Source organism: Hemiscyllium ocellatum, chromosome 11 (assembly GCF_020745735.1).
Source record: "Hemiscyllium ocellatum isolate sHemOce1 chromosome 11, sHemOce1.pat.X.cur, whole genome shotgun sequence".
Classification (NCBI taxonomy): domain Eukaryota; kingdom Metazoa; phylum Chordata; class Chondrichthyes; order Orectolobiformes; family Hemiscylliidae; genus Hemiscyllium; species Hemiscyllium ocellatum.
In genome coordinates, this window is record NC_083411.1 from 18,559,901 (window position 1) to 18,581,870 (window position 21,970).

Below are 21,970 nucleotides of genomic sequence, written 5' to 3' on the forward strand. Positions count from 1 at the left end.
ATCCAATTGTCTCTTAAATGTTGCAATTGTACCAGCCTCCACCACATCCTCTGGCAGCTCATTCCATACACGTACCACCCTCTGCGTGAAAAAGTTGCCCCTTAGGTCTCTTTTATAACTTTCTCCTCTCGCCCTAAACCTATGCCCTCTAGTTCTGGACTCCCCCACCCCAGGGAAAAGACTTTGTCTATTTATCCTATCCATGCTCCTCATAATTTTGTAAACCCCTGTAAGGTCACCCCTCAGCCTCCGTCGCCTCAGGGAAAATAGCCCCAGCCTGTTCAACCTCCCCCACAAAGCTCAAATCCTCTAACCCTCGCAACATCCTTGTAAATCTTTTCTGAACCCTTTCAAGTTTCACATCCTCTTTCCAAGAAGAAGGAGACCGGAATTGCACGCAATATTCCAACAGTGGCCTAACCAATGGCCTGTACAGTAGCGACATGACCTCCCAACTCCTGTACTCAATACTCTGACCAATAAAGGAAAGCATACCAAACTCCTCCTTCATTATCCTATCTCCCTGTGACTCCACTTTCAAGGAGCTATGAACCTGCACTCCAAAGTCTTTGTTCAGCAACACTCCCTAGGACCTTACCATTAAGTGTATAAGTCCTGCTAAGATTTGCTTTCCCAAAATGCAGCACCTCACATTTTTCTGAATTGAACTCCATCTGCCACTTCTCAGTCCACTGGCTCATCTGGTCCAGATCCTGTTGTAATCTGAAGTAACCCTCTTCGTATCCACTACACCTCCAATTTTGATGTCATCTGCAAACTTACTAACTGTACCTCTTATACTCGCATCCAAATCATTTATGTAAATGACAAAAAGTAGAGGACCCAGCACCGATCCTTGTGGCACTCCATTGATCACAAGCCTCCAGTCTGAAAAACAACCCTCCACCACCACCCTCTGTCTTCTACCTTTGAGACAGTTCTGTATCCAAATGGCTAATTCTCCCTGTATTCCATGACATCTAACCTTGCTAATCAGTCTCTCATGGGGAACCTTGTCGAACGCCTTACTGAAGTCCATATAGAGCGCATCTACCGCTCTGCCCTCATCAATCTTCTTTGTTACTTCAAAAAACTCAATCATGTTTGTGAGACACGGTTTTCCACACACAAAGCCATGTTGACTATCCCTGATCAGTCCTTGCCTTTCCAAATACATGTACATCCTGTCCCTCAGGATTCCCTCCAACAACTTGCCCACCACCTCCTTGGTTCCCTGTTAAAATAGTCACTTTTCAATAACCACTGTCAGCTGAAGAGTCCTAAGTGCTGACATCACGGTTGAATGTGAGTCCATTGTACAAAATGGTGTGTTATTCAGTGCTGGACAGGTGTCCTCACCAAGACCTCAGGCTCCCCATTATAAAATGCTATAGTCACACAGGGGTAAATGGTGCTCCTCTGAAACTGGAGGTTATTTTGGTCTAAGGAACAGACCATAGTAGGAAATATGTTAGCCTTAGCCTTAGACTCAGAATCCCAAGAGTGTGGAAACAGGCCATTTGGCCCAACAAGTCCACACCGATCCTCTGAAGAGTAACCCACTCAAACCCATTCCCCTTCGTTTACCCCTGACTAATTCCCCTAACCTACACATCCCTGAACACTATGGGCAGTTTAGCATGGCCAACGCAGCTTACCTGCACGTCCTTGGACCGTGGGAGGAAACAAGAACACCCAGAGGAAACATTTGACAAGGGACGAATGTGCAAACTGCACATAGACAGTTGCCTGAGGCTGGAATCAATGCTGGGTCCCTAGCACTGTGAGGCAGCAGTGCTAACCACTGAGCCACTGTGTTTCAACTGTTCCATTAATGCTGATAATTGGATATAAGACAGAAAAATCTTGCAGTGTCTGCCCATCCTCCACTTTTCTATGTAGTGATAGCATCCAATAGTCTTTGTGGTTGTATTGAAGGTACTGAGGCGATTGGTACATGGTTGGGGAAGATGGGTGGCTGTCTGTCTGAGAGAATAATAATGGCCAGACTCCTTCCCTCCATGGGTCAGGCAGGTCTGAGGGAAGCTTCTGCCCTCCAACCTCTGCCCCCACCCCAAAAGGAAACCCAGTCCGAGTCATCACTGCTGTTCTTTTCTTCCCCACAGGTGTTGGCGTTCCTACATGGGCTGCTCACATTCCATCATCTGACCTTTGAACTGACTCAGGATTTCATGCCTTATAAACAGCAGCTTCAATTAAGCTTGCAACACGTGAGTTCCGTTGCGATGTTTACTTTGGACTGAAGGTTAGAGAATGGATGGGGACCAGGGTGTGCGATGGAGAATGGGATTGACTCATTGGGCCAAGGACTCACCAATGAGTCTGATTGATTCGAGAGATGTCCTGACATGGTGAACCTGTTGAAGTATGAAGTATCCTTTCTGGAGGCGAGATAGAGTCAAAGCAGGTTAGGTTGAGGTGGTCTGGACAAAAGGCCTACCTTGGCTCGCTGTAATTATTGCTTCAGTTGGTTTCACTTTAGGCCTTCTACCCCTCCTTCCACCTCTTATTTCCCCCCACCTCCACAACCTCCATTACCCCATTACCTTGCCCATTCTGACCCCATGGCACCTCAACTCTTTCAATCAAGCACCTCCCACCATGTCCAATGGCCCCTGAAACTCTTAGCCCTCCCATGCCCAGTAGACCCAATACAGAATCAAAGAATCTTATACTGTTGGCATGGGCGAGACTGCTTAGAGGGAAATGTCCATCTGCAAGTCTTTGGAGTGAAGTTGCATTCCAACAATCCTTGCAGGGTCGTTCAGACAAATAACAGTTGTGTAAGCTTTAAGAATTTGATGCCTTGTGTAAATAAATGTTGAGACATTGACAAAAGAAATCAAGAGAAAAGTAACTTGGGGTAACTGTATGCAGATTGTCAGTCAGCACTTTCCTTTGTCAGCAAACCTGCTTTAATGAGCCTTGGTTGGGAGCACAGATTCCCACATATGTTTCATTATATATGAATCCTTCTGACTTGGTGAAAGTCCAGTCCGTTGCGGTCTGACCGTGATTATTCTGGAGCTCCTAGTATCGAAATAAAAGCCTCTTCTTCCCAAACTTGATTTCTCCAATATCCTTTTGATGTTTTCTGCACCTCTCATCCTAAACTCCCCTGCCTGTCTACTTCTATCTCCAACTTTCAAAAACTTCAATAACACTGCTTTGCCCAAAAGACTTGTTTCCTTTCTGTTCCCTCTGTGAATCCCCTGAGGCTGTGACCTTCTATAAGAAAGACCCAAAAGTGTCTCACACTGTTGATTATTGCCTAATCAACTTTGAGTAGGCAGATGTTTGAAGCTCCCTATAAATTTATTAAATGTTGTCCTTATTTTGAGCAGATAATTCACCAATGGGAAATGTCCACTGAACCCTTTTTAAATGGTAGATGTGCAGAAGACTGGAAGAACATAGTAAGCCAGACAGCCTAAAGAGATGGAGAAGTCAGTGTTTCGGCTGTATCTTCAGGGGATGGGAATAAGGGGAGCATTTTGGGTGGGGAGAGGGACAGCGTGATGGGGTAGGGATAGGTACTCCTAATCCTGTCTGCCTTGCTGTGTTCTTCCAGCCTCCTGCGTGTCCACCTTTGGATTCCAGCATCAGCAGGTTTTTTGTTTTGCCCCTTTTTAACCCCCTCAGAGAGTTTGCAAACCATATTCCCACAGCCACAGAAAATCAAATGAGGACCGTGTCACCAAAGCATCTTGCCCTACATATATCCCATCTCTGTCGTCCTGTCTTGTCAGCCATTGGGGTGATGGCATTTCCTGTGCATTTCAGGAGCTTGACCTATTCTGAAGCAGCTCACCACCTGGAAGTGGGCAACAGGATAGAGTTATGTTGGAGACTGCGGGTTCTGAAAAGGGTCTTGGTTGTTTTCACAGACGAGGAACCACTTCATGGGCACTCGAGAGGAGATGGAGGACCTCATGAAAAGAATGAAAGAGGCTCCGCAAAGCTGCAAGCTCCCGGGACAGCCCACTATTGAAGGCTACCTCTACTCTCAGGAGAAACGTAAGGAATAGAGAGAATCACAGAATCCCTTCGGTGTGGAAACAGGCCCTTCGGCCCAACAAGTCCACACCAACCCTCTGAAGCTCCCACTAACACTCCAGATTTGTTTCTGCTTCTCGCTAATACTAGTTGGAGATTTCTAGAACTCGATGGTGGGAATAGTTTGAGAATTAGGGCCAGACCATGCAGGAGAGATGTTAGGAAGAACTTCCACACACAAAGGATGGTAAGGTTTTGGAATTCTTCATTAACGATAGTCGATGCTGGATCAGTTGTTAATTGTAAATCTGAGACAGATACATTTTTGTGAAGCAAAGGATATAAGTGCAATGGGCCATAAGTAAGTATATGCAGTCAAACCACAGGTCAGCCTCCTGTACATAATGTTCATTTTGTTATCCCTGAATTGCTTCGTTTCTGTCACTGCCAGGTTTGATTTCCTGAAGTTAGCAGTTCAGAGTCACTGTCCAATTTTCTGAGGTCCTCAGGTGATTTTAGCCTCCTGGATGGGCTGAGATCTTTACTGCATGTCTTGATGCCATCTAGTGTCTTGTTGCAATATTGCAGCAGTGTAGTTGTTTTGATCATTCCTTGCTATACAAGCTCTAGCTTGATGTTCGTTCATTTCCTTATTGACTGAACTTCCAATTTGCCTACGGGTGGTAAAGTGCCGATGTATAACTAGGTTCCCGCATTATTCTCCAGAACAATACTCTTCGATTAATTTAACCCCTTCAAGTGGCATAATTAATTTACTGCAAACTCTGACTGCACCAGGATTTATTCTGTCAGAAAATAATCTGTTGAATGTTTTATGTGACATTTTAAGGCTCTAAGGGGGAGGGTATCTGATCATTGTGTGACCCTCTAGGGTAAGGATGGTAAGGATTCAGGAGGAGGGGTAGATGCGAATAGGGAGGGCCAGACAGATTTCTATTTATGCAGGTTTTCAAAAGAAAATCTGCTTCTGACTCTCCCACAGGGCCTCTGGGATTCTCCTGGGTGAAAAACTACTGCAAATATGTGAAAGACACCAAAATTCTAACCATGATCCCATGTGATCCGAAACCTGGGGCGAAGCAGGTGAGTAGTTTTTATTTATTCAGGGGTTTTGTTATTGCTGGCTGGGTCAGCGTTTGCTGCCTTTCTAAGTTGCCCTTTGGAACATGGTGGTGACTGGCTGTTTAAACAGCTGCAATTTGTGTTGTATGTAGACCCGCAATATCGTTAGGGAAGGGATTCCAAGATTCTGATCCAGTGACACTAAAGGACCCGTGATACACTTCCAAGTCAGGATGGTGGGTGGTTTGGTGGTAGACATGCAGTTGGTGGTAGTCTTGTGTACCTGCTGCCCTCGTCCTTCTAGATGGAAGTGATTGTTTAGAAGGTGGTCATCAAATGTTGGGTAATTTTGGCTACACAGACAGTGGGCCAAGTGGCCTCTGTACCACAAGCCTCCTGTGACTGAGTTGCTATAAGAGTCAGAATGTAGTGCAACTGATTGAGGAGAATGTAGCAGCTGCATTAAGAGGACATCTTGGAGGGCTCATCCAGCAAGGCAATATGGGTACAACTCCAGAACAAGACAAGTAATGGGGGTTACGCGATGGGATTGTACCAAGGCCTAGGCGAAAGTGAGGACTGCACATGCTGGAGATTAGAGTCGAGGGTGTGGTGCTGGAAAAGCATAGCAGGTCAGGCAGCATCGAAGGAGCAGGAAAAATTGATGTTTTGGGCAAAAGTCCTTCATCCTGAGAAAGAACTTTAGGAAAGAACTTTTCTAAGGAATCATCCTGATGAAGGGCTTTTGCCCGAAATATTGATTTTCCTGCTCCTCTGCTGTCTGACCTGTTGTGCTTTCTCAGCACCTCACTCTTATACTAAGGCCTCCCAACACCCATTGGGAGGTAGCACAATAGATATGTATCCTACAACATCAGGTTATAGTCCAACAGATTTATTTGGAAGTACACTCTTTCGCAGCGCTGGGCTTCATCAGGTAGCGAGCACTAGCTGCCTGATAAAGGGACAGCACTCCTAAAGCTTATGTTTCCACATACACCTGTTGGACTATAAACTGGTGTTGTGATTTTTAAACTTTGTCCACCCCAGTCCAACACTGGCACCTCCACACAGCAGACATATGGAAAGATGTAAAAATAACCAGGCTGTTTTAATAGGTGAATTTAACTTGTCCAATATTGGCTAGGACTTAGTGCCAGGAACTTTAATGGGGTAGAATTTGCTATATGCATCCAGGAAGGTTTCTTGATACAATGTGTAGGCAGTCCAGCGAGGGAAGGGGCCATACCGACCTTGTAATTGGGATGAACCTGGCCCAGTGATTGGGGGAGTATTTTGGGAACAGCGACCATTATTTAATAAATATAGATAAAGATAAGACTGGTCCTTGGGTGAAAGTGCTAAATTGGTGGAAGGCTAATTACAGCAGTATTAGGCAAGAACTGAAGGAATTATATTGGGGGCAGCTGTTGGAAGGTAAATCCAGTTTTGACATAGGGATATTTTTGAAGGCCAGCTGATCGGAGTTCAGGACCAACATGTTCCTGTGAGGATGAAAGATAAGGATGGCTAGATTTGGGAACCCTGGATAACAAGAGAAATTAAAAGATTGGTCGAAAAGGAGAAGGAAGCTTATTGTAGACAAAGCACTTGAGGAATATAAAGGAAGCAGGAAAGAACTTTCCTAAGGAATTAGGAGGGATAAAAGGGGCTTTTAAAGTTTCCTTGACAGGTAGGATTTAAGAGACTCCCATGGTATTGTATACTTTAATTAGGAGTAAGAAGGCAGCTGGGGAAAGGGTAGGTCTACTTCAGGACAAAGGAGGGAATTTATGCATTGAGTCAGAGGAAGTGGATGAGATCCTTAATGAATTATTCACACTGGTATTCACTGAGGAGAAGGACATAAATGATGGTCAGATTAGGGAGGAGTATGTTGATATTCTCGAGGAATATTAAGGAGTTGTTGTTGTTGGGCTATAGGGAAAAGACCAGAAGGTGGAGTTGAACATAATCATATCAGCCATTATCCCTCTGAATGAATGGTGGAGCATTCAGGCCATTAATGGGCTGAATGGCCTACTTCCCTTGCATCTTATGGTCAGCTGGATGAGCTGGTGTAATATTGCAAGAAACACCATTTGAGAGGCCATTAAAGGATTGGCTTTCTTTGATACAGGGTTATGAATAAAATCTTGCCTGTTTTTATGGGGTTAAGCATTTGAGATTTTAAAAGCTTTAAGTTTTTGGGAGTTTGAATGCTCTGTTTGTACAGTCCAGGCTGTAATAGCTATTCAGATTTCTAGCTGATCTGAACATGCATGTGTGGCTGCTGCTGTCTGCTCCAAAGTGAGTACTGGATGATTGGACACGACCAAGTGGTGATTGGGCTGGCATTACTTTGGCATGGTGGGGCTGTCAGGGGTCATGTGGGTGTGGGGAGATGTCATGGGCTGGCATGGGGAGTAAATGGGGGTGGGGGGGGAGCTGTGGTGGGAGGAAAATGTGGGAGGGGGCCTCCAATTTAACAAAACCCCCAGGATGTCGCCCGGGAAGTGAGGCCCATCTGCCAGCCTCTGATCTCTATCCTGGGGTGAGGGGCCTTGCTCTTTACTGCACCCCACTGCAGTTTGGGTGTGGGGGGGGTGGGGTGGAGAGTCTCTTAAAGCTGGGAAACGTCCCGATTTGAACTGTCCATCTGGGTCTCAAACTTAGCTTCAGTGTCTCTCCCTAAGGTTTGTGTTTGGTTATTGCAGACTCCTTGGAGCCATGAGACATCAACAAGGATTAAACATTGGAACTAGTGTACAAACTGTACATTGTTAGTCTCCTGCACCGGGAGAGGACTTTGGGGTTATTTATGTTTGAGTCAGTGAGTTGGATAATGTACCCTTGGCAGCAAATACCATGAATGGAACAAAAAAGTGGAACAGGATTTAAATCCTCAGCTGCGATGCTAAGTCCACCCAGGGCATTGGTTCATCTCCAGCATGTGCAGCAGCATGCTGGTCCATACAGGAAGGTAGATATTGTAATTCAGCAGAAATGGCTCTCAAAGCAAGCAGGGCAAAGAGACTTACAAAGCTGAATTGGCTTGGGATGGAAAAGGCAACATTGAGACAAATTTTGTCAAAGTCATCCATTGCCTCAAGGCTATGGACACACTGCACCTCGGGAGTGGAATGCTTCCCTGGTCCCAAGAATAGCAGATGACGTGGGAGAAAAGAATGAAGGCAAATGGAATCTTTCCAGATCCTCGGCATCACAGTGAAGGATTGGTCACTGGTTGAACTGAGCTTTCCAGGGTCAGTCAAAAATGTATGCACTGAAAATGTGTTGCTGGAAAAGCGCAGCAGGTCAGGCAGCATTCAAGGAGCAGGAGAATCGACGTTTCCGGGCATGAGCCCTCGCCAACATCCATCTGAAGGAATTGAACCAGGCACTGTCTCGCAGCAAGTTGAGAGCTGGGCAGTGAGTTGTGTGCTCTGTGTCCCAGTCTGGTGCTGAGTTGAAACAGCCTTTTCAGTTCTTGTCTGTTCCATTCCTGGTTCTCTGCTGCAAACATGGAATCTGTCACTGATTGGCCCTTTCTGTGCAGAAGACTTGGGAATCATAATTTGGCAAGAATTTATTCCAAGGGATTTCAAGATTTTCTTTTTTTTAAATGAAAGAAAAAAGTGTGATTGTACAAGCCTGAGGCTACAGACCAGACTGAGAGGAGCAAGTTCACTTTAGGGTTGGAAAGGAGCTGAGGGGAACTTCTGACAGAGCAGTCAAAGTAATGGTAGCTCCTGCTTGGGAGGGAGGGGCGGGGAAGGTGGTGAGTGTGTGTGCACGTGTGTGTGTCAGGTGGAAAGAGGTAAGAGATCCCATTCCATTCGCTTGACCTCTCCGTTAATGACTTGTATGGCACAACTGAGGGAGTCTTCAGTTTTCTGTCTGCTTGGACTTTGTCGTTATTCTAAATGAGCTTCCAATTCTAGGATGTTGTCATAACTGACATTCATCACGGTCTGTTCCCATCTGGGGAAATCTGAGCACGTGATGTGGGGTGAATGGTGATTTCTTGATTTTGGATCAGTCTGTTTATAATTAGCTTGTTCTGCTGATGTTTACCGTCAACTTTCCCTTTGGGATAAGTCTTTGGTTTCTGATTCCCACCATGGAACCCTCAAAAGCATCGGGTTCCCCATCCCATTCCCCCTGTGCTCACTGACCCACACTGGTGTTCAGTTTATCAATGCCTCCTTGTCCTTTTGTTTTATTTGTTAAAAGGAAGGAATTCCTCCCCATCTCTTCCAGATCCCTCAAGAAAGCTGAGCAGCTTCATCTCCCAAGAATACTCAATATCCACCATTGGCAGACTGGACTCCATGCCCCAGAATTTCCTCCCTCTCTCTTTTGAGGTGCTGGGGGAATCATAACTTGTTGTCACCCATCCTCCTGTATCTTCCTTTGGTCCAGGGTTGACCTTTAGTCACGTTATGTTCTTGTGAAGTGATTAAGGTTTTGCCTTTTTAGTTACAGTAAAGCTGCAAGTTGCTGTCACAGTGACTTTGGACTTTGGACCGGACGTGGCCTGGGTTTTGGCTTCTCAAGAAAACATTTCAAAGACTGCAGTGGACTATTGGCCTTGTAATCTCTTCTGCATTGTGTACTTTTTCTCTAGGAATTTAAGCTGAAATCCTGCGTGAGGAGGAAATCTGAATCCATCGACAAGCGATTCTGCTTTGATATAGAGATGTTTGAAAGGTAAAGGAATGTTGTTAAAAGCGAAAAATGCTGTAGATGCTGGCAATCTCAAATTAAAAACTGAAATCCCCCGGAGAAAACCAGCAGGTCTGGCAGCATCTATGGATTCCAAAGAAGAGACTTGAAATGTTTAACTTGCTTTCTCTCTTTACAGCTAATGCCAGATCTACCGAGTTTCTCCAGTATTTTACTTCATAAAAGGAAAGTCATTGACTGGGGCATAAACTGTGATAGTCTATGAATACTTTCAGGTGCTATGAAGAACAATATGTTATAACCTGGAATGGCAGTGGAATAATTTAACGTGTTTGGCAGAGGTTTTGACTTGGTGCTTTCCTTTTCTTTGAAGCCTGTAATAACCAAGTTGCAATGCTTACTGAATCCTACATGAACACCAGTAAATAAGAATGCTGTATGAAGTGTTGATGGGAAAAGAATGCTTTCATTCCCTTTTGGTTCAAGACTAGGCAGATGAATGTCACAAAACCCCTCGTCTTCCCGGTTCTGTGATTGAGTGAAATCAGACTTGATGTTTTTTTTATATAGTTAGTTAGTAAATGTGGTGGTTAGTCGCTGATCCATTTGCATGAGGTTGCAGATTTTCTTCAATAAGCAAACAAATGGCACACAATAATATTTTCCAAAAAAGGCTGTATAAGTAAGTGTGTGTGGGTTAGAATGATCTCAACACACAGCAACGTTTCAACATGTTTACTGACACTGTCACAAACTCCAACCCAGAGAATTTACCTGCCTACTCCACCTTTTTTAAAAGAATTCTACTTAACTGATGCCTGAGGTTTGTTTTTGTTTGGTTTTTGTTTGTTTGCGACTGTGAAGATGAGTCCTTTCGAAATCTGTTGACAAAATCTTTCACAGCTCTAAGAGCTGAAACTTTCTCATTTCTCTCTTAATCTTCAAGTTTCTCATCCTGGTTTGGACTTTCACAAACTCAGCTCTTCTATGACTTGTTCCCTGAACTGCTCTGATTAATCTTCCTGGGAGTGAAACTAAGCTTGCTTCTAAACTCAACACTTGTGCCTTCAGAATTTAAAAAAAAAATGCCTTGCTCATCCTAGGACCTCCTGAACTGAAAAACAATGCTATGGGTGATGCAGATAGATTTACTAGGCCTGTCCTAGACCTAACAATGCAAACCTCTTTCTGTAACCTCCATTGCACACCACAAGGGTGAGCAGTTACCTTGCTGACAAACTTAAAACAATGTTCTAGAAGGATCTTCTGACTTTTTTTTGTGAAGAAAACCCTTACTGAAGTACCAACACCCCTCTGTTTTGAAATCCAAATTCCAAAAGTGACATCAAATTTGTACACTCTTCTGCACAGCAGGGTTCAACCTCTGCCTCTGCCAATATTTATCCTTCAGTAAATTCCGATCAAAAGCAGATTATCGTTTAGCACTTTGTGGGATCTTTCAGTGCAGTGACTGCCTGCCACATTTCATATGTTTACAGCAGTGATGGCACTTTACTGAAATAATTCATTGGCAATAGAGAACTTTGAGCTATCTGGAGGTTTAAAAATATGCTGTATGAAAGCCAGTCTTTCAATTTGTTTTCCTATCTTCAGTAAATTCTGAACAAATCTCCCTTTCACAGGCAGGGCCCGGTCACGCTCCAAGCTCTCTCGGAAGCCAACCGAAGTTTGTGGATTGAAGCTATGGATGGTAAAGAGCCAGTGAGTATCCTGCCATATTCTGTACACTTTTAAATTTTTTAAAAAAAAATTGATTGCCTCTCCATCCCATTTTGCCAGGCAGTAAGGCACACTGGGGACGTTCTCAGACACCCTCCCAGTGGTGGAGGTGTTTGAGCCTTCCCAACTAGTACTGAGTTTGGAAGAAAGTTTACTTTGTCTCCTGGGAGGATTAATTGGGACAGTTCGGGGAACAACCCACCATGACAGAGGGGTTGATTAGATTAGATTAGATTAGATTAGATTATTTACAGTGTGGAAACAGGCCCTTCGGCCCAACAAGTCCACACCGACCCGCCGAAGCGTAACCCACCCATACCCCTACATTTACCCCTTTACCTAACACTACGGGCAATTTAGCATGGCCAATTCACCTGACCCGCACATCTTTGGACTGTGGGAGGAAACCGGAGCACCCGGAGGAAACCCATGCAGACACGGGGAGAACGTGCAAACTCCACACAGTCAGTCGCCTGAGTCGGGAATTGAACCCGGGTCTCAGGCGCTGTAAGGCAGCAGTGCTAACCACTGTGCCACCGTGCCGCCCACTAGGGTTCTGTTTGTGAAACTTCCAAGCCAGGGAGGGAAATCTGTACATCTGTTAGAGAACTGAGAAAGTTTAGTCTTTTACAGCTTTTCAGGCAGCAATTAAGTAATGTCATTATTCAACTTCTGAGAAAGTTCAGCTGGTCAAGTTCCTGATGGTGCATCCCTGACTCTCTTTTTTTTGTGAAGTAACCCTAATTTACTGCTTCACATTTGGTGTAATGATGGTGTGAAAACTTGGCTGTGGTAGAGAAAGAGACAGAGAGAGTTATTGGTTTGGTTGAGTGGGGGTAGATTCAAGTAGCAGAGGCACAGTACAAAAAGAAAACCCTTTCTACTGGGGTTGGGGGAGTGGGGGCTCTGATTCCAGTAACTGGGTCTCAATGCTCTTTGAATTCGAGCATGTAGCAGGTAAATAACAAAAAACACAACATCCATTTCAGGGGCTTTGCAGCCAAGATGGTCACATCTGACTCTCCTCTTTGTAGTTGCCTCTGCTCCTTCAGATCTCCTGATAGTTCAGGACCTTTCTGGCTCTGGAACATCCTGTAGATGATGTCAAAAGTGGGTGTCTGTGAACTGCGTAACTTGCTGATTGTCAGTTAGTTTCACTCTGCCTTTATTGGGCCTTGGTTTGCTTCCTACATGTTCAGCGATGCTCAAAATAACAAATTATAGAAGACAATCCCTATAGTATGGAAACAGGCCATTTGGCCCAACAAGTCCACACCAACCCTCGAGTTACCCACTTGGACCCATTCCCCCACTCTATTACTCTACATTTCCACTGACTACTGCACCTCACCTACACATCCCTGAATACTATGGGCAATTTAGCATGGGCCATTCACTGACCCTGCACATCTGTGGACTGTGGGAGGAAACTGGAAGAAACCCTTGCTGACACGGGGAGAATGTGCAAACTCCACATAGACAGTCACCCGGAGGCTGGAATCGAACCCAGGTTCCTGGTGTTGTGAGGCAGCAGTGCTAACCACCGTGCTGCCCTAAGAAAATACAAATGTGTTTAGAAACAGGAGGAGGTCTTTCTGCCCCTCCAGTCTGCCTGTTCGGGCCTTTGGCTCCATCTTGGTTTTGTAACAAATAACAACAACAGCTCGGTCTTGGGTTTAAAATTTTCAGTTCTCTCAGTGACAACTGTTGGTGATTTTCTTTTTTTTTCTTGTTGGACTCTAATTTGCCTTATTGAGGCTAAAAATAAAAATTGGAAATTGTGATTTAATAGAAGTAGTGCCAAAATGATCAGTTAAAGGTCCTTCTCTGTACAGTACTTTGGCTCATGGCGTTGCAGTTATATTTAAGGGTGTCGTTCCCATGGTTGGTCTCTGTGTGAGGATGTGGGTGGTATAAAACTCTGAGCTAGACAGGCAGACGCAGACCGGGTTTTTGGCCGTCTCAACCATGCATTCCACATCAGCACTTTCTCCTGACTCTGTAGTTGGTGCCACATCCCCTAAACACAAGTTTTTAATTCGATGGCCTGCAGATCAACAAGTCCACAGTGACTGGCAAACACAAGCTGAATCACAGCATGAGGCCACTCAACTCCTTTTAGTCTGTGCTGGCTCTTTTGAAAAGTGCTCTCCAATTTGTTTGACCTCATCGTTCCTTCTTTTAGATCTGATATTACACTCCCCACCCAGAAAGAACCTATTTTCCTTCCTGGATCATGCTGAAAAGTGAAACATTGTCAGAACTTGGGGGGAAGACGTACAGGAGCTGAGAGTTCTGGTTGGCTGTCACGTTGGCTCCATTTGGCCTTTAATATTGCCATGGGGAAAACGATGGGGGTTTCCAAACTCCTTCAGCACAGTTGAGTTACCAACTAGTCAGCACATACTTCTGTAGTGGAACTTGTTGTGATGGTTTGAAATTTGGCATTCTTGTATTTTGTCCTGATGCATGCACACCAAAAAAGCTTAAAATTCTGATTAGGTGCCTTGACTCAGGGAACTGGTGAGTTTTCAGCATCCAAACTGTATTGGGAATTAGAGGGCATTCTCCATTGATGCTGTATAAAAGCAACATAGAGTGCAGTGGTACAGGAATTGAACATAGAATTGTCACATAACTAGGTACAGTAAAAAGTTTTGTTTTGTGTGCAGTACAAGCAATACAAAGTGCATTGGGGTAATAGAATAATGTGAGGAATACAATGTTGCAGCTGTAGACAGGGTGCACAAAGAGTGAGATCAACATTAAACTTAAAATTTGACTGGTCCATTTCAGAAATCTAACAGCAGGGAAGAAGGTGTTCTTGAATCTGTTAATATGTGTGTTTAAACAGCAATAACCTGCTCAGTGATGCCCAGTTTGGGTTCTACCAGGGTTCACTCAGCTCCTGACCTCCTCACAGCCTTGGTTCAAACATGGCCAAAGGAGCTGAATTCCTGCAGTGAGAGGGACAGACCTTGGCATCAAGGTCACAGAGCTTGACGTCTGATTCCGGTTTTGCCACTACTCCCAATGAGTATCGGGGGGCAAATCTCCGCTGGTTAGCGTCACACCTGGCAGCTTGGAAGATGGTTGTAGTTGTTGGAGGTGTGTTGTCCATGTCTGCTCCAGAGCATCTCTGCAGGAGTTCCTCAGGGTAGTGCCCTCGACCCAACCATCTTTAGCTGCTTCATCAATGACCTTCCCTCGATCATGAAGTCAGAAGTGGGATTGTTCACTGATGATCGCACATTGTTTAGCACCATTCATGACTCCCCAGATACTGAAACAGTCCATGTACAAATGCAGCAAGATCTGGACAATTTCCAGGCTTGGACTGACAAGTGACAAGGAACAATTGCACCACGCAAGTGTCAGGCAATGACCATCTCCAATAAGAAATGATCAAAACACTATCCCTCAACATTCAACGATGCTGCCATTACTGAATACCCCACTATCATCAGCATCCTAGGGGTTACTGTTGACCAGAAGTGAACTGGACTAGCCAATTAAGTTTTGTGGCTGCAAGTCCAGGTCAGAGATGACTGACTGAGAGAATCTCTGTGCAGAAGGAGGCCATTCGGCTTATCAAGTCCATACCAACCCTCCAAAGAGCAACTCACCCAGCTCCAGCCCCCTACTATATCCTACAACCCCACATTTACCATGGCTAATCCAGTTAGCCTACTCCTCTTTGGATTGTGAGAGAAACCCAGAGGAAACCCACACAGACTCTGAGATAATATGCACACTCCACACAGACAGTCGCCCAAGGCTGGAATCGAACCTGGGTCCCTGGCACTGTAAAGATTAGATTAGATTATTTACAGTGTGGAAACAGTCCCTCGACCCAACAAGTCCACACCGACCCGCCGAAGCGCAACCCACCCATACCCCTACATTTACCCCTTTACCTAACACTATGGGCAATTTAGCATGGTCAATTCACCTGACCCGCACATCTTTGGACTGTGGGAGGAAACCGGAGCACACGGAGGAAACCCACGCAGACGCTGGGAGAATGTGCAAACTCCACACAGTCAGTCGCCTGAGGTGGGAATTGAACCCAGGTCTCTGGTGCTGTGAGGCAGCAGTGCTAACCACTGTGCTGCCCAGTAACTCTGCAGTGGGTAGCTCCCCCCCTGACTTACGAAAGCCTATCCATGTGAGGAGTGTGATGGAATTCTCACGCTTGCCTGGATGAGTGCAGCTCCAATGATGCTCAAGAAACTTGACACCATCCAAAACCAAGCATTGGCACCACATCCACAAACATTGACTGGCTCCACCATGGACGCTCAGTAGCAAATATCCTTCGACAACTCCTTCCAAACCCATGACCTCTTCCACCTAGAAAGACCAGGGTACCCAATATATGGGAACAGCACCACTTCCCTTCCAAGCCACTCACCATCCTGATTTGGAAGTATATCTCCATATCTTCACTGTCACTGGCTCCAAATCCTGGAATACCCTCCCCAATGACATTGTGGGACCATCGTTAGCACTTGGATTGCACAGTTAAAGAAAACAGATTTCCATCATTTCCAGGGCAGCTAGGGACGGGCAGTAATTGCTGGTCTAGCTACTGACACTCAGCCCATGAGTGGCTTAAAAAAATAACACTACAGAGAAAAGTACAATGCCTTTTTAAAAATTATATGGTAAAGAAATGCTGTTGTTGAACTGCAAGATAGATTGTGTGGATTTAAATTACTTTTGTAATTCAGATGATGAGATTCTCACAGACATTTCAACAAACAATAAGCCCCAACATGTGTATGTTGCGAAATATTTGGGAACCCAATGCAAAGATTGCATTGATGTAAAATACCTCCTAAATGTTTTAAAAAGCACAGGCTCGTGGCGCAGAGAAAGCAAATCCAAGTGTTACAATGTATGAACACTTTCTGTCCTCCCTGAAATCTGGAGGTCTCCATCCTCTGAGTGTTGGGTTTTGGACCTCGCGTGAATCATGGGGTAAAGTGAAAGGACCTTGTGTAGCTTCAAAGACATTACATTTATATAGCACCCTCCCAGGCTGACGCATGTCTAATGAGCTTAATGCAGTCGTGTGTTTTAGTGATTAAATGCTAATTGCATATGATTTGGAGATGGCGGTGGGTTTTCAGGGTCCAGGTTACTGAAAGCAAAGACTCCCTTTGCACAGTTTAAAGTAAGTGCACTTTGAAGACAATGTACAGTGTATTTTCTTCCAAATCAAAGTGTTTTTCTGCCCTACATGGGTCATGGGGACCAAAGCAATGCAAAATGCAAATTTTGCTGCACTTTCCATTGCCACTAGAGGGCTTTTTTTTTGGTTTAACACGGTCTGTGAAGGGCCCTGACAGTTTTGCAGTTTCAGCTTTGGAGCAAAATGTCTGAAAACCTAACTCCTTCCCCTTTCGTTTTAACAGGGAACACAGCAAGCGGCTGTAGTACTTCACAGTTTGGCCCCAATAAACTCAAGCTAAGATCAGGATTTGGAGTGGTTCCCTTCCATTCTGCCTGGGTTGGAGCAATTGCACTATGAGGAGAGACTGGATAGACTTGGATTGTTTTCTTTGGAGGAGAGACGCCTGAGGGCAGAGGACAGGATTGTGGTGTATAAGATTGAGGGATATGGACAGGATGAATAGAGAGCAGCTGCTCCCTGGGTTGAGGGGTCAGTCATAGAGTAAAGGGCTGGAGATTCAGAGGGGTTTGGGGGAAGAAATGTCTTCACTCAGTAATGGGAAATCTGGAATGCACTGAAAAATCTGAAAACCTTTGGAAAAATTTTGGATGAGCACTTAAAGTTCATAACTTTCAAGGATTTGGGACAAGTGTAGGTAATTGGGAGTAGTGCACCTTTTAGTTGTAGATTAGAGTGGTGCTGGAAAAGCATAGCAGGCCAGGCAGCATCCGAGGAGCAGGAACATCGACGTTTCGGGCAGGAGCCCTTCATCAGGAAGCTGTCTGACCTGCTGTGCGTTTCCAGCACCACTCTAATCTTGACTCTAATCTCCAGCATCTGCAGTCCTCACTTTCACCACCTTTTCAGTGGTGGTCATGCTGGTACAGACGTGAGGTAAAAACAAGGACTGCAGATGCTGGAAACAGATTCTGGATTAGAGTGGTGCTGGAAAAGTACAGCAGTTCAGGCAGCATCTGAGGAGCAGGAAAATCAACCTTTCAGGCAAAGGCCCTTCATCAGGAATACAGGTGCAGACATGGGCTGAATGGCCTGCTTCTGCACTGTATGATTATGACACTCTTTGTGGCTCAGGGCCTAGTCTGGGATTTGGATTTGTTTACTAAGGAATCCTGATCTCCCAGATGGTGTGGATTGGAGTGCGTTGAGAGAAGTCAGGAAACTTTCCATTGAACAAGATGTAAGGACCTACTGAGTTTTCAGTAATATCTGCTTTTAATTTTTTTCTCTCCATATTAATGAGCTGGAGCCATTCTGTTTGGTGATAGGTGGGTACCTGCTGCCACCTGCTGCACATGCTGTGCCACTGCAACCCTATTCTGAACCAGACGATTTTGCTGTATTTTTTCAGTGGATTCAGCATCATTGTATGAAACTGGTATCTGTCTCTGTTGGAGAAAAGGGCATCTTCTAATGCTGGTTACATTTTTGAACCAGCATTTGTTTACATTTGTCTTCATAGTCGTTTAGATAAACTGTTCACGATAACATCACCTGATTTAAAACTCCTTAAAGGAGAATGTAACCTGACATTGAGCTGCCAGAGGAAGTGGTGGAGGTTGGTATAATTACAACATTTAAGAGGCATTTGGATGGGTATATGAACAGGAAGGGTTTAGAGAGATATGAGCCAACTGCTGACAGGTGACTGTCTGTGTGGGTTAGAGTGGTGCACATTCTCCTCGTGTCTGCGTGGGTTTCCTCTGGATGCTCCGGTTTCCTCCCACAGTCTGAAGATGTGCAGATCAGGTGAGTTGGCCGTGCTGGATTGCCCATAGCTTTAGGAGCATTAGTCAGAGGGAAATGGGTTTGGGTGGGTTACTCTTCAGAGTGTCAGTGTGGACTGGTTGGGCCAAAGGGCTTGTTTCCACACTGTAGGGAATCTTAAAAAAAAGGGACTAGATTAATTTAAGATATCTGGCTGGCTTGACTGGGTTAAATCGAAGGATCTGTTTGCATGTTGTACAACTCAATGACTCTATTAATTTAGCAGTGTGTCTCTGTCTTGTCATACGTCTGTCTGTCCCTCTGTCTGTGGGGAAATTTCAATGAGTGCAGGTCCAACAGAGCAACTTCGCTCTTCCTCAACTCTGTGCTCCCCTTCCTGACAGTGCACTCCAGTGTGGTGTGGTCATGGTGTACGACAAGAGGAATTAGTTTACAATGAGGCTGAGAGAACTGGACCTAATTAGTGCAAGCAGCTGTACGTAGTGAGAACGTGGCTGCAGCCAGCATTGCCTGTGTTATATCATCGTAAATGCCAAACATAGTCATCCCTCTCAGAACAGCACAGGATGGGGATGGGCGTGGGGGAGAAAGACAGCTGTTCTCCAGATTCCAGCACTCCTACACTTCTCGTCCAGGTGATCAACATCTGGCTTTTTAAAAATCCCCCTGGAGATGCCGCCCACCCTCTGTAAGCCTGAATATTCCACCAGCAGCTACTAATCAGCCATTGGGAACAGGAGCCTGGCTTCATAGTCACCCTCCACGTCACCAAGCATTTTATAGTTGCACTTCTGGAGTACAGTGTATTCACAGGAATCGGAGTCACAGAGATGTTGCAACGTCTGAGGGGCCCGTTTGCTCTGTCGTCTCTGACTCAAGAGTGACTCTCCTCTTCCCACATCTCCAACCTGTTCCCAGCTCCGTTGTTCTGCAGGTCTTTCTTCTTTAGTTTCTTGTCTATTTCTCTTGAAGCCTTAATTCTGTTGCTCAATCAGACAGGATCTGGGGATGCGAGTAAAAAAATGAGGTCTGCAGATGCTGGAGATCACAGCTGAAAATGTGTTGCTGGTTAAAGCACAGCAGGTTAGGCAGCATCTCAGGAATAGGGAATTCGACGTTTCGAGCATAAGCCCTTCATCAGGAATGAGAGAGAGTAGCCAAGCAGGCAAAGATAAAAGGTAGGGAGGAGGGACGAGGGGGAGGGGCGATGGAGGTGGGATAGGTGGAAGGAGGTCAAGGTGAGGGTGATAGGCCGGAGTGGGGTGGGGGCGGAGAGGTCAGGAAGAGGATTGCAGGTTAGGAGGGCGGTGCTGAGTTGAGGGAACCGACTGAGACAAGGTGGGGGGAGGGGAAATGAGGAAACTGGAGAAATCTGAATTCATCCCTTGTGGTTGGAGGGTTCCCAGGCGGAAGATGAGGCGCTCCTCCTCCAGCCGTCGTGTTGTTATGTTCTGCCGGTGGAGGAGTCCAAGGACCTGCATGTCCTCGGTGGAGTGGGAGGGGGAGTTAAAGTGTTGAGCCACGGGGTAGTTGGGTTGGTTGGTCCGGGCGGCCCAGAGGTGTTAGATCCCTCGTCAGATCCACACCCCCCACCAACCCAACCTCCACCCCCGGCACCTTCCCCTGCAACCGCAGGAAATGTAAAACTTGCGCCCACACCTCCACACTCACTTCCCTCCAAGGCCCCAAGGGATCCTTCCATATCCGCCACAAGTTCACCTGTACCTCCACACACATCATCTATTGCATCCGCTGCACCCGATGTGGCCTCCTCTATATTGGTGAGACAGGCCGCTTACTTGCGGAACGCTTCAGAGAACACCTCTGGGCCGCCCGGACCAACCAACCCAACCACCCCGTGGCTCAACACTTTAACTCCCCCTCCCACTCCACCGAGGACATGCAGGTCCTTGGACTCCTCCACCGGCAGAACATAACAACACGACGGCTGGAGGAGGAGCGCCTCATCTTCCGCCTGGGAACCCTCCAACCACAAGGTATGAATTCAAATTTCTCCAGTTTCCTCATTTCCCCTCCCCCCACCTTGTCTCAGTCGGTTCCCTCAACTCAGCACCGCCCTCCTAACCTGCAATCGCCTTCCTGACCTCTCCGCCCCCCACCCCACTCCGGCCTATCACCCTCACCTTGACCTCCTTCCACCTATCCCACCTCCATCGCCCCTCCCCCAAGTCCCTCCTCCCTACCTTTTATCTTAGCCTGCTTGGCTACTCTCTCTCATTCCTGATGAAGGGCTTATGCTCGAAACGTCGAATTCCCTATTCCTGAGATGCTGCCTAACCTGCTGTGCTTTAACCAGCAACACATTTTCAGCTAGGATCTGGGAATGCACTAACCATTTGCTACATAAAAATGCTTTTGTTGGGGATCATTTGACATTTTTATTTTTAAAGGAGTACAAAATGAAAAGCTACAGTAACATGCCCGTTCTGGCAAGATTCCAAAATATTTGTTTGTTTTTCCTCTGTTTTTCCCCCTTTACCAGTCATCCGACATTGGTGTCCTCTGGTACTTGACCCCTGTGCCAATGGGAGCAGTTCCCCCACCCTCCAATCCAGATAACTCCTTAATTGGGGTATCTCCATCAAATTGCCTCCAAATTTCCCCCTCGTTCTCTCCTGTAACGTTGAGGCAAAATACTGTGGAATTGGAGTCCGAGAAAGCTGGAGAGAAACTCAGTAGCTCTGAAGGCCTTGGTTCTGAATTAGAACCAATATATTGAACTCCGAGTTTATTCGCTGTATCCTCCACACCTCCCTCACCCCCACTCCCACCGTTAGCATCTCCAGTCAACTGCAACTTGAGTCCCTCAGCCTTGGAACTATTTGTAATCTCATCTGTGGGGTCCCAGAGGGATTAAATCAGGTGATTTGCGCACAGGAAGAATCCAAAAAAGACCACTGATGACAGGATCATTCAGTATTAAAACCAGAATAAATATTGGCCAGGATACCTGCTCCCTTTCCAAATGTACGATTTGCTGTGTCCACTCAAGATGGTAGATGAGAAGATGGTTTAATGTCTTGTTTGAAAGGTGGTCTGTGTCCCATGGGGCATGGATGGTGGTAATGGTGGAGGAGGGGTTTGTTGTGGGTGCAGGGGTGTGATGTGCTCCTTCAAAGGGATGCTCTGTCTGCCAGAAGGATCTGACCTCAGGGTGGTGGGGTGGGGGGAGGTGACCTGTATCCCGCAAATCGCCTCCCTCCTGGGTGGCTTGTTCCACGATTTGCAGGGTCTTTCGGTGCCGTTCTGGCAGCTGCCACCTGTTGGCGCTGCTGCGGGTGTGACCAACATCTCTCCCGCCACAACCAGGCAAAAGTGAGGACAGCAGATGCTGGAAATCGGAATCTAGATCAGAGTGGTGCTGGAAAAGCACCGCAGGTCAGGCAGCATCCGAGGAGCAGGAAAATCGACGTTTCAGGCAAAAGCCCTTTATCAGGACCCGTGGGGCACAGACCATCTTTCAAACGAGACCTGAAATCATCTTCTCATCTATCA

The 21,970-nt window shown here is 46.0% G+C and overlaps 1 protein-coding gene across 2 annotated transcripts in view; it reads left to right on the top strand.

The window, feature by feature from the left end:
• Window positions 1-21,970, top strand: part of LOC132820375 (oligophrenin-1-like) — a 210,197-nt gene that overhangs the window by 102,304 nt on the left and 85,923 nt on the right. For both annotated transcript variants that reach the window (XM_060832441.1, XM_060832442.1), the window contains exons 7-11: window positions 2,127-2,231; window positions 3,909-4,038; window positions 5,021-5,121; window positions 9,731-9,813; window positions 11,433-11,511. In XM_060832441.1, the coding sequence (XP_060688424.1) occupies window positions 2,127-2,231; window positions 3,909-4,038; window positions 5,021-5,121; window positions 9,731-9,813; window positions 11,433-11,511 (498 nt within the window). The remainder of the gene's footprint in view (window positions 1-2,126; window positions 2,232-3,908; window positions 4,039-5,020; window positions 5,122-9,730; window positions 9,814-11,432; window positions 11,512-21,970) is intronic.